The sequence below is a fragment of the Antechinus flavipes genome, chromosome X (assembly GCF_016432865.1).
Source record: "Antechinus flavipes isolate AdamAnt ecotype Samford, QLD, Australia chromosome X, AdamAnt_v2, whole genome shotgun sequence".
Lineage (NCBI taxonomy): Eukaryota > Metazoa > Chordata > Mammalia > Dasyuromorphia > Dasyuridae > Antechinus > Antechinus flavipes.
This window is the reverse complement of record NC_067404.1, coordinates 6,554,607-6,571,403: the sequence shown is the minus strand read 5'-3', so window position 1 is coordinate 6,571,403 and position 16,797 is coordinate 6,554,607. Positions and strand designations below refer to the sequence as shown.

Genomic DNA, 16,797 nt, shown 5'->3' with positions numbered 1-16,797 from the left:
GTGGGGAGGGGCTGTTCTCTGGAGGGGGAATCTGAACGGAGGAACCGTTATGGGGATAGTGAGGCTGAGGGGCGCTTTGGACGAAGAGACCCCCCCCTCCAAGCAGGCTGTCGAGTAGGACTAACGAAAGCGCCCCAGTCCCCACCACTGCCAGCAAATAGGGGGCGCGGGGGTTCCTGGGCGCAGGTGCCAGAGAGGGGGAGGGAGGATGCTCAAGGCCTGGGTGGGGCATGTTCACAGAATCCTCAGCTCTCTCTCTGCAGGAGAGGTTACAGCCGCTATCTTCAGCACCCCACACCCTCCATGACTCAGCTTTGTCTTTTCTCATCCCGTCCCCCCAAATCTCTAAGGGACAAATCTAGTCTCGGCCGGGGCTGCGGACCAACCAGCCCAAGATAGCCTCGGAGGGCTACGAAAGCTTCCTTCCTCTGTGCCCAGACCCCTGGTGCTCATCTGTTACCCCACCAACGAACTATTTGCCTTCTCTTCCCAAGACTAGGAGAGATGACGTTTGGACCATCATTCATTCAGCCCACAGATTCTCCATCTTTGTATCACGGACCCCTTCTCAGAATCATGTTTTTTAAATGCACAAAGCATTGCAAAGGAAACCAATTCTGGCCTTATGGTTTTTTGTTTTTTTTTTTTTAAATCCCATCCAATTTTGAAGGATTCCCTGAATTTTATCAGGGACCCCAGGTTGAGAACCCAGGTTTGGGCTCTGCTCCCATAATTCAGTGGGCAGCCAGGTGATGCAGTAAGCTTTCCAAGTACTGGGCTTGGAAACAGGAAGATAACAAATCCAGCCTCCGACACAAGCTTTGTGACCCTGGGCAGGTCACTTAACCTTGTTTGTATCAGTTCCTCATCCGTGACACGAATTGGAGAAGGAAATGACAAACCACTCCAAGAACTGTGTCAAGAAAACCCCAAATGGGAAGCAGTTAAACTGGGAAAACATTTTTTACAGTCAAGGGTTCTCATTTCTAAACTATATAGACAATTGACTGAAATTTGTAAATATTTAAGCCATTCCCCAATTGCTAAATGGTCAAGGGACATGAACACTTTTCAGGTGATGAAGTTAAATCCATTTCTAGTCACATGAAAAGGTGCTCTAAATCACTATCCACCAGAGAAATGCAAATTAAGACAACTCTGAGATACCACCACACATCTGTCAGATTGGCTAAGATGACAGAAGTTAATGAACGTTGGAGGGGATGTGGGAAAACTGGGACACTGATCTATTGGTGGAGTGTGAACTGATTCAACCATTCTAGAGAGCAATTTGGAACTATGCCTAAAGGGCTATCAAACTGTACATACCCTTTGATCCAGCAGTGTTTCTACTGGGCTTATATCCCAAAGAGAGCTTAAAGGAGGGAAAGGGACCCGTATGTGTAAAAATGTTTGTGGCAGCCCTCTTTGTAGTAGCCAGAAACTGGAAACTGAGTGGATTCCCATCCATTGGATGGAATAAGTTGTGGTTTTTGAATGCCATGGAATATTATTGTTCTGTAAGAAACGATCAGCAGGATGATTTCAGAGAGGCCTGGAGAGACTTGCATGAACTAACGCTGAGTGAAATGAGCAGAACCAGGAGATCATTGTACACGGCAACAAGACTATACGATGATCAGTTCTGACGGATATGGATGGCTCTTCTCAACAACAGATGATTCAGGCCAGTTCCAATGGTTTTGTGATGAAGAGAGCCATCTGCACCCAAAGAAAGGACTGTGGGAACAGAGTACGGACCACAATATAGTATTTTCACTCTTTTTTGTCATCTGCTTTCTTTTTGTTTTCTTCCTCATTTTGATCTGATTTTTCTTGTGCAGCATGACAATTATGGAAATATGTATAGAGGAATGGCCCATGTTTAACATATATTGGATTACTTGCCGTCTGGGGGAGGGGGTGGGAGAAAGGAAGGAAAAAATTAAAGCACAAGGTTTTGTAAGGGTGCTTGTTGAAAATTATGCATGTATTTATTTTGAAAATCAAAAACTTTAATTAAAAAAAAAAAAGAAAGAAAACCCCAAATGGGATCACAAAGAGTCAGACAGGACTGAACCACCACCACCCACGACACACTGGCGAAGTCCCCGTCAATCCCTAAGACAAAGAATCTCTCTCCTCTCGAAGCAAAGCCACATAATACAAATGGACAACACTGTCATGGAGGCTTTAAAATTTTATTTCAATTTTTTAATCACATCCAACTTTAGCATCACCGAAAAATAAAAACAGGAAGCAAACAAGACAAATGACCAAGTTTCAAGTCCAAACCCCCTCCCCACCTAGAACTCCCTTCTAATCTCAGGGCTACATTTTATCTAATTCCCAGAATACATTTCACACAATAAAGTAGCTAGACCTGAGGGTGGGGATCTAGGGAAAATAAATAAGGTTAGACAGTCAGCAGGAAGAAAGTGGTCCCAGCTACTCCTTTCCCCTTTGAAATAAGTGATTTCTATATAGGGAATGAATGTATACACCTTGTTGGACCAGGGGGACAAAGGGTGGCTGCTGCCTTCCGCCTCCCGCACCACAGAGATGAGCTTCCCAACAGGAACGTGCCGCCTCAAGCCATCTCTCGGAGGCAGAGCTAAACTCCAGCCTCCTGGTTTTCACTGGGGCTATTTGTCAGAGGCTGGCAGTGCTTTTTGATATCACAGACGGGGTAGGGAAAGGAAACGACAAGCTCTGGGTTAATGGGGGGTGGAAGCAAGAGGAAACAGGTACACGGAGGCCTAGCTACTGAGGAAGCACAAATGAGTAGTAGTAGCTTGGCAGCCCTTCCAAAGACAGGAGGCAAAGTCACATGAATCTACCTCCAACACTTCTGGTCCCCCTCCCCGCATGGGATTGGGAGGGTCACTCCATCAGGGGCACTGAGAGAGTGCTGCCCTTGTGGTCATCAAATCGATCCATGGTTTTGAGGTTAAGGATCATGTGCAGCCCGTAGGTGAAGGTGAAAAGCATGATGATGGAGGAGACCAGCCCCATCCAGATGCCAGGGGAGAAGAAGCCAGCGCAGTCACTGGCATAGGAGAAGTTTCCACCTGATAAGTTGAAGGCTTGAATCTTGAAGGGAAGAAAGAAAATTGAGGTGAGAAACTCAACCGCTGGGCATGGCCCAGGGCTATAGCATCCAAAGGGAACTGGGGGAGCTCAGGGTCCTTTCTGGAGCAGGTGCTGGGAAGTTTGTGGCCAACACGATGGGGGGGAAGGTGAGCGGCCCCAAGGACCGGAGAGGTTTTATATCGCCGAGTATCTTAACGGAGACATTTGTGGCTTCGTCCCCTTATGTAAAAGACGGAGTGCGGTCGGGAAGGAGGTGAATCCTCCTTGCTCTCAGCCAAATTCTGTGCTGCTGTGCTCATCATTTACCAATCTCTCTCCTTTGGAGGTTCTCCACAAAGATATTCCACCCTCCTCCACCCCACCCCACCCCACTTCTTGCCCAAGTTCAGTCTTTCTCGCCACCCCAACCTCTGACCACGTTCGTCTTCATACAACTTCACTCCTGTGATAACACGCTCGTTCCATCCTGTGACAGCCTACTCCACACACACCCACGGTCATAACCTGGATGTCACAGTGAATGTTCTACTTCTATGAGCCAGGACTCAAATTTCTGTCTCTAGTCCTCTTTTTGTACCTTCCACCTTCTCCCTTTATCTATTCTTGATCTCAACTCAGTCGCAGTCATTCCACTCCTCCCTGCCGTCACCATCTACTTCTGCTCTTACTTTCCACCCTCAGTCATTCAGCTTAACATCCTTAAATCTCTCGCCCCTTCCTTGTGCTGTGGCTATATCTGGCTTTCCAAATTCCGATCCTGGGAACCCCACCCTTCCAGCCCAGCCCCTACCTACTCCCCGATCCCAAGAATGTTGGGTTTACTTTATTTTGATGTTCCCTAGTTTCAATTGGGCCCTCGCGACTGAACAGCAATCCTTTTATTCTTCCTCAACCCACTCACTTTCAGCATCCTTCCCACCTGCCAGCCCTTAGCACAGGACCTCATGCATCGTTTTAAGAAGAAAACGGATGCCATTTGTAAGCTTACTTACACTCCTTAATTCCACACTGCAAATCCCCTCATCACCCTCCCCAATCTCCTTCTCCTTGTTTCAGTTTGTGATGAGAAGAGGGCCCTTTTCACCGATCCTTCCCTTTGTGTTCCTGAGCCTTTCCCCTCTAGCTTTTCCTCCCAAGCCCTAAAACTGGACTGCACCGGCTGTGTCCCTCATCCTACCTGGAAATTCTGGAGATTCACCCGCCAGGCAGAGGAAGGAGAGGACATTAGGAGCCCATCCTTTGAGCGGTCATTGCTGACGGACTGGCAGTGGAAGGAATAGATACTAGGCGCCGTGATATGTGAGGAATTGAAGACAACAGATGAGTTGTTGGTGTGGATCTCTAGTCGATCCATGGTGAACCAGCTTCGGGCTGAAACGGGGTAGTAATGATTTCTCAGGATAAACCTGGGAGACAAAGTCAGATGATGAGGGGAGATTGGCCAAAGCTTTCTTCCCCCACCTCCCACCCACCCCCCGCCTCCACTCTCGGCACTTACTTGAAGGTCAGATGTGAACCGAAGACCTTCTCATATGTCAGAACAAGCCTGGGAAACAGGAAAGGAAGGGCTGCTTAGCTTTACCGGCCTTAGCTATCAAAGAGTACCCCTAGCACCAAAGCATTCAGTACCACTGAGACTAAAGGGTTTTGAACAGTTCTTAACTTCTGGGCAGGGATTCAGTCAAGCAAGTTGAGAACGGAGCCGGGGCTTGGACCGGCCTTCAAAACTCTCAAGTCATAGCTCTAACACCCACTGGCCCCGTGATCTTGTTCCAAGAAAACCCCGTGAACATTACTGCCACTCCAATAAAGCTCCAAAAATAGGACCAATGACTAAAAAAAAAAGGGTAAAGCGGTGCACTTCCTCCATCCAGGGTAAACGGAAAGAAAGCACGGAAGCAGCATGGACCGAGAGGAGGAGACAGAGCTAGGGCACCGTTTGGGAAGCAAAGCACCAGGGAGCAAGCGGGCTCCTGCCACCAGCACAAATGTCATCTGGGTTGGGCCTCTTCGGGTCGTAGCAAGGAACAAAAGCTAGTCTGGGTTCAGAGGAGCCACCGAGGCCCAAACCTAAGCCGTGCCGTCAAGAGACCAACAAAAGCCAAGAATTCCAGAAGGTGGGTCCCATCTCAGCCCCCCCCCCCCTTCCCTTCCCAGGACAAAGTGGGGCCTGTTCACAATATCTGAGAACTGGAGGGGGCACGGTCTGACCCAAGCACAAAAGCCCAATCCAGAAACTGGGGTGGATGCAAATCTTGACCACAGTGAAGAAATATACACTGAGACGGTTGCCAAGAGGTAAACCTACAAGAATTAACTTCTAAAGTCCAATGGAGCCTCAGAAAAAAAATGTCCTGGCCACAATAATAAGAGCATTTATCAAAGTGCTTTACAAATATCTCATTGAATGCTATCACTATCCCCATTTTACAGATGAGGAAATTGGGGAGGTGAGGGGGGGGGGGGGGGGAAGGTCAGACCAAAGTTAAGGGACTTGCCCTGGATCACACAGCTAGTATATCTGGGCAGATTTGAATTTAGGTCTTCTTGACTTTCAGTCCACCATCCCCTGTGCCAGGGGTAGCTATCTAAAATTCTATGTAAAGGAGAAAGGCTGGAGGCCTTTCCAACGAGAGCAAGGCGAAGGCAGAGGTGTCTGTTCACTCTGCTATTAGGAAAATGACTTAGAACCATAAGACAAGAAAAGGAAGTTTGAGAGATTAAGCAGAGGCAAAGAGAAACCTAAATGATCACTTTTTGCAGATGAAGGAAAGTCAGATAAAAAGAGGCTAAAATAATGCCAGCCAAGTTGAACAGAAAATTAACCCACAAAAATCATCGGCATTTCTGTCAATTACCAATAAAATCCTGCAGGAAGAAAGAAAGAGAAATTCTTCGAAAATGATTAATAATGAAAGTGAATCTCTAGAGAAACAACGAAAAGGGAGAGAGGATGGACAGATCTCAAATTCTCCTACAAAGTGGCCATTCTCAAAATTAACCTCAACTCTTAGGTACCCGGTGCACAGAGGCACATGACCACACTGCTGGATGGACCCAAAGGCTTCAAGGCCTCACGATCTGCTAAGACCTGCTGGCCAAGCCGGCGATCTGGCAGAAATTAGGGTTAGAACAACACCTCAAGCCACAAGCCAAACTTCAAGTGGATGCACAAGAGACATACATGTCAAACAGCTCGGAGGGGCAGGAAAGCTACCCTTAGTAGTTCTGGGCCGGGGAAAGCACCCACTGTTACGACCAATCAGGAGAGGCTCACGGGGTTAAGCTGGACAACTCTGAAGACATAAAAAAAACCACTCTCCAATACACAAACAGGTCATTTTCTTAAAAAACATTTTTTTTTTTTTTAAATGAACAAGCATTTATTTATTCTAAGTCCCCCTCTCCCCAAAAAGGGAAAACCCAAGTCTTGTAACAAATAAGTGCCGTCCACCAAACAACTTCTGCCACTGATTCATCCCTGACTCCAGCTTCGGAAGGTGGGTACCATGTGCCATCACTAGTAGCCCGGAGCAGTAGAGACCATTGCCACGATCAGCTCCTAAGACTGTCGGTCTTGACAATGTTAATCTAAGGGCAAGTCACATACACTAGTTTCTCTGAAGTCCAGCCTTTCTCACGGCACGATGAGCTCACTGGGTTGTCTGAGAAATTCCAGAATCCCTGCATTAAAAGGGCTCTGAGGCTACCCGGCCAAGCCATCTGAACCTGAGCAAGAAGCCATACTATGACACAGATGAGACGTGGGAACGAGGCCTCTGCTTCCAGACCCCCAACAAACCACCTGGCCACCTCTCTGGGCAGTTCATGCCGCTTCTTGGTTGGTTAGTAACTGGCTGTGTTTCCACTGTTGAAGGAAACCTAAATTTGCCTCCCTGACTTCTCCCCACTGCTCCTGCTCCTCTGGAACCAAGCAGTAGAGGTCAAATCCTCCTCCTCCAAGTCAGCCTTCACATATTCTAAGCCACGGGTCCTAGCCTCTCAAGCCCTATCAGTGCCGTCTCCTTTGGGCATATATGCCAGCTTCCTCAAACGTGCCCGAAGCTGCCCACCATCTTCCAGATGGGCTCCACTAGAGCCGGGCCCGAGTCTGCCCACCATCTTCCAGATGGGCTCCACTAGAGCCGGGCCCGAGTCTGCCCTGCTTCTCTGAATGCAGTTTATCAGCTTTCCTTGCTGCCACAGTCCACCAACAGCTGTTAAACCCACCACAAAGGCCTCTCTTCCAATTTCCCAGGGAAAAACAAAACAAAATAATGACCTACGATGGCTCACAGCCAAGATGGTTTCTTTACCAACACTCTGTATTTGTGTGCTGTGAAATGATTAGCAGCCTCAGAAGGAAAAAGGAAATGAACTAGAGGATTAATGAAAATGAGGGCTTCTAAGTATTCCTGATGAGAGGATCAGTGCTGCAAAGACACTCTGAAGCTCAAACCCAGGAATTACAAGAAAACTCAAAGATAAACGTATGCGTGAACAACGATGGAGGGCAGCTGGGGGCACCGGGCCCGGAGTCGGGAAGACCCACCCGAGTTTGAATACAGCCTCAGACACTGACTAGCCATGTGACTCTGAGCAAGTCACTTCACCCGTCTGCCTCCGTTTCCTCATCCATGAAAATGGGACTAACGATAGTGCCTATGTCCTAGGGTTGTTGTGAGGATTTTTAAAGTACTTAATACAGTACCTGGACACAGTAAATGCTACATAAATGTCAATTATCATACATAAATCTTAACAATTATTATTACATTCAAAGATGGGGAGATGATACATGTGTCTCCTCTGAACCATCACCATCATCATCATCATCTGGTGTCACAGGACAAAGCCTGGGAGAGGTTCTGGTAGATCTTGATGGACTGAATGAAGGGGAAGAACACACTGAAGAGAAAGGGAAAGGTAGGTTAGGGGAACTGATCTCACATAGTCAGGGGGTATGTGGCAGGCACTGGAGAGAGAGGCCCACAGCTCAATCTCTCAGTCGAACTGGTCAGACATTAGACACACACAGAATTGGGTAAGAAGAGGCCAAGGGAAGAAAGCGGACGAGAGAAGTAGAGGGCTGTCCCGAACAAAAGGAACTCTAGGGAGTTCAGTAAATGACACGATAGAGACAAATACCTTCAAAATAACGAGCCACTCTGGTCAGCGTAAAGCCCGAGCCTAATCCAGAAGGCTCCAGATGAAATGGGATTCACCTCCTCGGTTTGTAACCTTTAGCTTTCAATTGGAGGGGAGTGAGTAGGTGAGAAGGTAGATTCTTGCCCAGTTTCAAAAATGATTAGCCACCATTAATGGACTTGGCCACCTGACCTCCATTTGGAGACTCTTTCTAGGTGAAGAGGTCGACCAAGAAAGGAGACAGAAGTCTGCTCATGACCCCAGGGGTCAAATATCCAAAACTGGGGTAACAAACACTAAGAATTATAGATCCTACCCCAAAGGGACACATCTGACCTCATGGGTAGAATGGAAATTGGGTGGGATGAAACCCATGTCTTGGCCATTACTCTGAATACCTTATGCCAAAGAAACAGAATAGAGAGAAGCGGGGTTGGAGTTGGAGGGAGAATAGCAAGGAAATTCAAGAATCAGGGGAGGAAGAATGTCAAAGGAGGAAGAAAGCGATTTTGTGGTTAGAATGGAATAGTGACTCCTGGATCAAAAGAGAGGGAGGGAGACGGCAGTTTGGAAAAGAGATGAGAAGCTAAGCCCAGGGGCTCGACAGAGCAAGAGGGCCCTCCGGTCAGCCAGCCGTTGGCCAAAGGCCGAGCGGTCAAGGATTTTCCTGAACGATGATGTCATTCTTCAGAAGGTAGAGAAACCAACCTTGGATAAAGGACGGATCGAACTCTTTGATGTGGGAGAAGCGCCGAGAACCTCGAGGGGAGCTGGCCATTCGAGCCTGCGATTTATGACTGAGAAGGAAAAGAAAACTTCCCACATTCTGCCATGGAACCTGGGCTTTGGGAAAGTGTATTTCAACGGGTTTAGAGGGAAGAAGGGGGGTCAGCCCAGCAGCGACAGGAGGCTCAGTTCTGGAATTTTGAAGATGAAAAAGAGGGAAGTAATTCCCAATGAAGATGAAGAATGGGATTTCTCTGAAGAAAAGAATACGGATGAACAGAGAACCCAACTTAGTTGGGTTAAGTTGGAACTGAAATCTTCAGGTCAAAGGAGACGAATATAAGAGTGCGTCACGGTCCTGTGAAAAGAGCCATCGGGATGAATGGAAGCTGGCGATGAAAACTCATGACGAAAGGGGGACTTGTGACATCAAGAGAAAAAAGAAAGGAGAGGACCTTTGGTTGGGGGGACGGGGCGCTGAATTCTTTTTTCTGGAAAGGGGAATGACTTTACTCTGGGAGAGTAAACAATAAAAATGGTTCAGAAGCTGGGACCCAAGGGAAGAGAGCATTTAGTTGCCCGTGATGAATTCAAGTTGCTAGCTTTGCGGAAATAGGTATCACAGACAAACACCAGACATAAGAAGGAAGAAACCCAGAGGAAGCAGTTTTTCTGAAGAAGCCCGGAGACTTTGGCAGCCAGCAAGGTCATACGTGTCGAGCCAGTAGCACACGCCGTGGTAGCCCCCAAAAGCATGTGAGATCCTTGGATGGCTGCACCGAGACCGGGCTACCAGAAACGGGGAAGAGAGAATCCCTCAGGGTGGGGCCTGAGCTAGAAGTTGCCCAATGTTCTTAATTCTGATTAGCTAGAGAGGGGCCGGGAGGGCCACCAGGAGGTCCCTCGGGCTGATGACATCCGAGGGGGACTCGAAGGAATATTAAGCCTGGAAAAGAGAGGACTTAGGGAGGGGACACACATGAACAGTATTCCAGTTGTGTGAAGGAAGGACTTGGCCATTGGGGATGGGGGAGAGAGGAGAAAAAGAAGTTTCTAAGAGGCCAATGCAGGCTCTACTTCAGGAAACACTAGCCAACAGTTACTGCAAAGTGGAAAGGCCTTCATCTACTCGGGGATCTTCAAGGGCCTAATGGGGCACACCACAGTGAGGAGTCCTTCCTCCAACTCTCAGGTCCTGGGATTCATTTACTTTTCATTATCTTGTTCGGGAAATAGATTCCCCCACCTTACAATAGGTGGCTCTCCGGAGAGAGTGGTTCTGCCCGAAAGGTTCCGGCCTGGAAGGCAGGGCCCTCTCCTCACGTGTCTCAAAGCTAGCTAGCTAGGGACACAGAAACAGTCTCTTCTCCCTGCCTCCCCCTGCCCCTGGGCCCCACCGACTCGTCCCCCTCCTCCCTACAAGGGGCAGGGGAGTTCATTCCAGAGCCAGGCCTGGGACTCTTAACTTCCAACTAACTCAACCTTCTTTCCCTTCCCTTCTGCTGCTGCCCTCACTGTTCGAGGCCAGTGCCTGTGATACTACCCCTCCCAGAGCTCTTCATCCTAGCCCCCTTACTGGGCAAAGGAGCTGTTCCAGCTGGAGCCCGTCAGGTTGAGCGTCGAGGATCCAAAGGTGAGGTGAGTCAGGTCATGCGACTCACTGTTATAGGTCACAGTGAAGTTCTTGGCCCAGAAGAGGATACGGGGCTCCGTATCGTTGTAGCTCACCGGTGGCAGGAGAGGCGCTGAGGGCGGCAGAGGCTTTGAACCCTCATCTTCCCCGAGGAGGTGCCGCCCCAGACCCCCAGACACCAGTGACACGTCCCGAACCACCTGCAAACAACAAGCCTTGTTTGAGAGAGCCAATAGCAGGCACGATGATTCACTCATTGCAGCCCAGAAGCTCACCAGATCCGTCAGCGCAATGCCCCCACCGAGGCCCCCTTCTGACCCATGTTTTTGGGGCAGAGCAGAAGCAGCTCTGATCCCTCTTTCTGGCCCCCAATCTTCCTGAAGCCTTCTCCCATCTGTCATCTGTCCCCACCTTTCTACATCTTGAGACGTGGCCCAGGCCCTCTACGATGCTTTCAACTCGGCTTCCTCACTGCTCTCCCCAATTTCAGTCTCACCCTTCTCTAAGCTACCAAACTCTCCTTCCCAAGAACAATATTCTGATCTCGTCACCCCTAGGTCCTCAAAACCTTCCATGGTTCCCCGCTGCTTAGAGGACAAAGGCCCTCTACAATCTAGCCCCAACTTGCCTGATTTCCCACTGTTCCTGTCCTTATACTTTTTTAAAAAAATTTTTATTTAATAATTACTTTATATTGACAGAATCCATGCCAGGGTAATTTTTTTACAACATTATCCCTTGCACTCGTTTCTGTTCCGATTTTTCCCCTCCCTCCCTCCACCCCCTCCCCTAGATGGCAAGCAGTCCTATATATGTTGGATATGTTGCAGTATATCCTAGATACAGTATATGTTTGCAGAACCGAACAGTTCTTTTGTTGCACAGGGAGAATTGGATTCAGAAGGTAGAAAAAACCCGGGAAGAAGAACAAAAATGCAGATCGTTCACATTCGTTTCCCAGTGTTTTTTCTTTGGGTGTAGCTGCTTCTGTCCGTCATTTATCAACTGAAACTGAGTTAGGTCTCTTTATCAAAGAAATCCCCTTCCATCAGAATACATCCTCATACAGTATCGTTGTCGCCTGTCCTTATACTTGAAGTTCCAACCAAACCGGACTTAACGTTACATGCTCCTGACAAAATGAAATCCTGGGACTCTGATGCCTGACCCCTCCTAAATGCCTCCATTTCTCCACACGCTCGCTGGGCGGCCAGCTTACTTAGGCTTGTGGCTCAGGGGTCTAAGCCCTTTTCCCATCTCTACCGAAGTAGACCCTGTGACTTACCCGGGAAGGCCTAACTGCCGTCAGTATGGCTGTGTAGGGTACACCTTCGGCCTTGAGTGTGCTCATCACCTGCCCGATAATCTCATCTTTTTTTTTTTTTTTTTTTTTGGGGGGGGGGGAGGGACAGGGAGAGAAGAGTAAGAAAGATAAAGAAAGGACTAATTAGAGCACACCAGCGACTCTCCGCCCCCCAGACTTCCCAGAAATTTGAGGTAGGGTTCAGAGGGACCCGCTGCTTATGGGAGTGGGTTGCTTGCCAAGAGCCTTCTCCCACACTGACCCGATACCCATGACAGACACAGTCCCTTAGACTGCTGGGAGAGTGGCCCCATAACCCAAGCCATTGGAATTATGTTGGGGCACGTGGAGGGGCATCTCACCGGCCCCTAGATTTTGAATTGAAGGGACTTCAGAGAACACTGAATCCAGTTCCCTCATTCTCCAGAGCAAATTCAGGCCCAGATAAGGAGTCATTTGCCTAACACCACAAAGGCAAGCAGAACAGGGTTTCAAACCCAGGTCGCCAAGATTACCAGCCCAGCCCATTTCTAAATACCAGCACTCTGCCACTGGCAGGCAGGCTGCGGGAAGACTGCCCAGAGAAGCCAGAAGAGCTCCTAGTACGCTAGGTGGAGGGTTTGGGGAGGGGCTCTCGTACCCCAACTCACCATTGCCTGTGAGTACTTCTTTGGGCGCCATCAAGCCAGAACTGTCGGGAACAAAGAAAGAGACCTCCCTTACTTTCCAGTCCCTACCCAGAGCAAGAATCTGAACTGAAAGGACTTTGGAGAGAGTGAGAGAGCCTGGGTTCCCTGGGTGAGAGTGCCTTTATCTGTCAGTGGCCAGAGACAAACACCCAGATATCCTGGGAAATGGTGCTTCAGGCTTCCTTACAAACTACCAGCTTATAATTCAAGGCCTTCTTTCCCAGCAGCTGGCTCAGTTTCCCTGTTCCAGCTTCATTTCCCATACTCCAACACTAGCAAGGGCTTCACTGGTTTTACACCAGGTTAAATCCTATCTTTGCCTCCCGTTCTTCCTACAAATCCCCACTTCCTCAAGGTTTCTTTGGGAAAAGTATTCTATGAGCCCTAAAACCCACCGTCTGTGGAAAGAAACATACCTTATATTTGAGGGATGACTGGGTGGAGAAAGCAAAGGGAGATATACTCATAAAAGAAGGTAGAGCTAATAAAAGAGATTGATACAAGTTGGAGAACTTTGCCCGAGACCCATTCAAGACAAAGCTCGGCTCTTCAGTGAGGTCTGCTCGTAGCACATGCACTTCGTGGGCTCCAAATAGCCCACCTGCCCCTCGGCACAGACCCTGGAGAGCGGGAGCTTGGCCCCTACTGTCCTCTCGGCAGTTTTCGGCAAAGATCTCAATCACACACCCAGGCGGAGGCTCTGGAGATAGCTCCCTGTGTCCCAGAAAGGCCGGGCCGGCAAGTACCTGGTGGTATATGGCAGTCTCAGGAGGAGCAGAGCAGGCAGGGTGTCGTTGAGCTTCAGCTCCCTCAGGGTGACCTGGTCTACGTGTAGGGGACTAGCTCCCAACTTCTCCTTCAGGTAAGAGGTCAAAGTACTGGCTGCGTACCAGTCCACTGAAGGCAGGATCAAGGAAGACGGAGCCAATTCCAGAGCATTCTGAGGAATGAAAAATCAGGCAAGAGAGGGACAACTCCTCTTCCCTAGGTCACTCATCTACTTCCCAGCATCCCTTTAAAACCCAAGCTCTTCGTCTCTTCTCCCACTGTCTCCATTTACATCATCTAACAGTTCTTTGTGAATTTCAGAGTGCTCTATATTCTCTCACAAGATTTTCTAACTTGGGGCATTTCCAGCCCAGCTCCTAGAGCACCATAGTCCAGGTCAAAAGCCGCCCCATACGTCAGACACAACGGGCCCAAATCCTAGAGTCTTCCCTTTCCCCAAATCCCAGTCAACCAGGTAGCCATTAACACTGGCTCCCGGGAGTGTCCTGGGGGGGGAGGGGGGGGGAGGAGGGGGAGAGGCTGGAAGATAAGGAATTATCTGATACCATGTGAACAAAGGAAGCTAAGCAGGGGAAGGGATGGTGACTTACCTCCAGGTTAGAGAAAGCACTATCTTGCTTATTGCCAAACACGCCACCATATGCAGTGAAATCCTCAATACTTAGCTAAAAAAGAGGCAGAGAAAGAAGCCTCTTCAGACTTGTGGGCAGGGTAACACTTTCCCAACGGGCAATGGGGTGGATGACCTGAGGGGAGAACTGATCCAGTCTGCCACCTTCACATAGGGGAAGAGATGACGGCACCATTCAGTGTTCTTGGGCGTAGTCGTTCTTTTTGCTTCCTTCCTCAAGACAGGATCAAGCCAAAGATCCAGGGGAAGATCAGGCAGTGATCCAGTCAGCAGACCAGGAAGAAATTAAGAGCAAGCAGAGCTGTGGCAACCATCAAGTGTCATCCAGTAAAGCATGTGACTAGCCAAGAGGAAGATGGGAGGAGAGAGAGGAAGAACACCAAAGAGGAAGGCGGCCAGAGCCGACTCTGGAATTCCCCAATGCTGTCACTGAACTTTGGGGTTGGAGCTTGACTTGGAATGAAAGGATCATCTGAAGTACATCTAGTTCTGCTCCCAGGGGGCTCTTCTCTGGAGCTCGGAACATACTAGGGCCTATTCCAGCTACTCAGCCCTTGGAGACAAATGCAGAAGGTAAAGGAGGGCTTCCTTTGAGAGTACTAGGAGAAAGTTCTAACAGGAGAGGGGTCAGTGTCATTCACCTAGTGCCAGGTGCTGTACCGGCAAGACAAACTAAGGCAGGCAACTCTCATCCTCAAGTAGCTCGCGTTCTCTTTCCGAGGGAAAGGGAACTTGCTCCCCAGAAGCAAATACAGGGGAGTGGATGTTGGTTGCAGTTGCCTCTAGATGTGTCTGTGAGACCCTCCTCCTGGCTCCTCACACCTCCCTTCAGCCTACTCTTCCAGGTTAATCACACATCTACTCTTCCCATCAAATTTCATTCTACCCTACCCCCAATTACTGGAAGGGAGCTAGGTGCTTCCAACAGGCAAAGGTGAGATTCCCGGCCTGACAAACAACTTGGACAAAGGAACGGGTGCTATCAGCCGATGGAACGTCACGCCATGGAAAACGGAGGGGACTGACCTGTGACAGACCTGCAAAGAGAGGCTGGATCCAGGCAGGGCATGGCTTTAAATGCCAAGGGATTTTTAAGATTAATTTAGAAACAATAAGGTATGATCAGATCTCTGCTTTATGAACATCCATTTAATCTGGCAGCCGGGTGGGGTTTGGCCTAGAGAAGGGAGAGTCTGCAGGCGCCAAACCCATCCAGTCTGGCCTGCTCCAGTTTGTTTTTCAGGTAAGCCCCAGAGCTGACTTACCACCTCACCCAGTTAGTGTTTGGTATACAAACCCACCCATCTTCTCCCTTCCCCCAATTTGCCTGAGAACATGAATCCCCCAGTGCCCAGAGCTGACTCACCACCTCACCTAGCTAGTGTTTGGTATACAAACTCACCCCTAAATTAGCTGAGAAGGCTAATGACAGTTCTCTCCCGCTACCTCCACACGCCTCCTATGCACTTCTCACATAGTGCTTTTACAATCTGTCCCGGTTCCGGGGATGAAATTCCTCTGCCCCTGCACCCTCTCCCACAGAAGCAGCTTGCTAGAGAAGAGGCAGGGCAGCATTTAAACACCAAAGGCCTGAAATCCAATGGCTCTGCCTCCCGAAAACTGCTGCAATCTGCTGCATTTGCTTCTCTTTCCTCCCGGGAGTGGGGTGACGGGATGGGATCTCGCTTACTTTTTCCTGTAGGAACAGCAGCACGTTTCGTGGTCCTTTCTCCAGGGCAGGGTCTAGGTAGGAGGAAAGCTGGATGTCTGTAGTGATATGACCTTCATGGGCATTTTCAAGCGGAGCCCACAAATCCCTGGCACAAGGAAAAGAGAGGGACGAAGAGGCATCAAGGGTTAGGGCGGGGGAACGGGGCACGAGCCTCTTGCTCGTCCACGAGACCCCATTTGAACAGGACCGAGGAGCCCTCTCCCCGAAAGTCCGCGCCTGCCTTAGGAAGATTAGGACAAGGAATAGAACCTGGAAGCCAGAGCCCGCCTCGGCTCCGAGGGCAGTCAGGCCGTGGGGTCGGCCAGGAACCCCCGGGGAGGACTAAGCCCCGGGCCCCGGCTCCCGGCTCCCTTCCGCTCCCCTTGATCCCCCCAGGCCCCCAGTGCTCCCCACCCTCGGCTCCCCGGCCCGGCTCACCGAGAGCTCGACCAGAGCACCAGCGGCACCTGCTGCTCCGCGGCCGCCGGCGGGGTGGCGCCCAGCACCGCGAACAGCGACAAGGGTAGCAGCAGCAGAGGAGAGCGGGCCATGGCAGAGGCGCCGGCTGTCGGTCTGGGCGGAGAAGCTCGTAGTCCGGTCGCCATGATCGCACAGCACCTTGGCAGGGCCCGGCCGCTCAGGTGACTTTCACAGCCTGTCAGTCTGGGCCGACCCCACCCCCGCCGTGCCGCCCCATTGGTCGGCTGCTTCTCCCCTCCCACGGACGCAGACTTTTCAGGGTCTGCCCATCGCTCGTCTTCGGGCCGCTTCTATTGGCTTAGTCCCGTTCCGCGACCCCGCCCCCGTCCCCGCGGCCAGGGCTCTCTCTGGCTACCGCAGACTCTCCCAGAAGCCCCGTGACCAACGACTGCTATCCGGTCTAGGCCGGCGGGGGAAGCTCTAAAGCAGAAGTCGACCAAAGGGAAAAGGGAAGTGAAGGCGGCGCTCGGGTCGGCGAGTCACGTGTTCCCGCCGCACTTTCCCAGTGTCCTTTGCTCGATCCTCTTCCGGGTTATGCCTACGAACGGCGGGTGGCTCGGAGAGGCCAGGCCCGACCTCTCTCGTTTTGTCCAC

At 50.1% G+C, this 16,797-nt stretch overlaps 1 protein-coding gene across 1 annotated transcript; it reads right to left on the bottom strand.

The window, feature by feature from the left end:
- Positions 1–2,182: 2,182 nt before the first annotated feature.
- Positions 2,183–16,377, bottom strand: ATP6AP1 (ATPase H+ transporting accessory protein 1). Its single transcript, XM_051967753.1, has 10 exons — positions 16,162–16,377; positions 15,703–15,829; positions 13,972–14,046; positions 13,339–13,532; positions 12,554–12,594; positions 11,886–11,971; positions 10,544–10,800; positions 4,592–4,639; positions 4,271–4,499; positions 2,183–3,093 (listed from the first exon to the last, which is right to left on the bottom strand). The coding sequence occupies exons 1-10, from the start codon at positions 16,326–16,328 to the stop codon at positions 2,884–2,886; spliced, it is 1,434 nt and encodes a 477-aa protein (XP_051823713.1). The 5' UTR covers positions 16,329–16,377; the 3' UTR covers positions 2,183–2,883.
- Positions 16,378–16,797: the final 420 nt, after the last annotated feature.

What these genes read in the sequence shown, in the direction of transcription:
- ATP6AP1 (XM_051967753.1), bottom strand. Translation starts at nt 16,328, where the DNA reads ATGGCGACCGGACTACGAGCTTCTCCGCCCAGACCGACAGCCGGCGCC. An exon ending in AGAAGTACTCACAGGCAATG is followed by an intron (nt 11,972 to 12,553) that starts GTGAGTTGGGGT and finishes AAAAAAAAAAAG; the next exon opens with ATGAGATTATCGGGCAGGTG. An exon ending in TGAATCTCCAGAATTTCCAG is followed by an intron (nt 3,094 to 4,270) that starts GTAGGATGAGGG and finishes CTTCCCTTCAAG; the next exon opens with ATTCAAGCCTTCAACTTATC.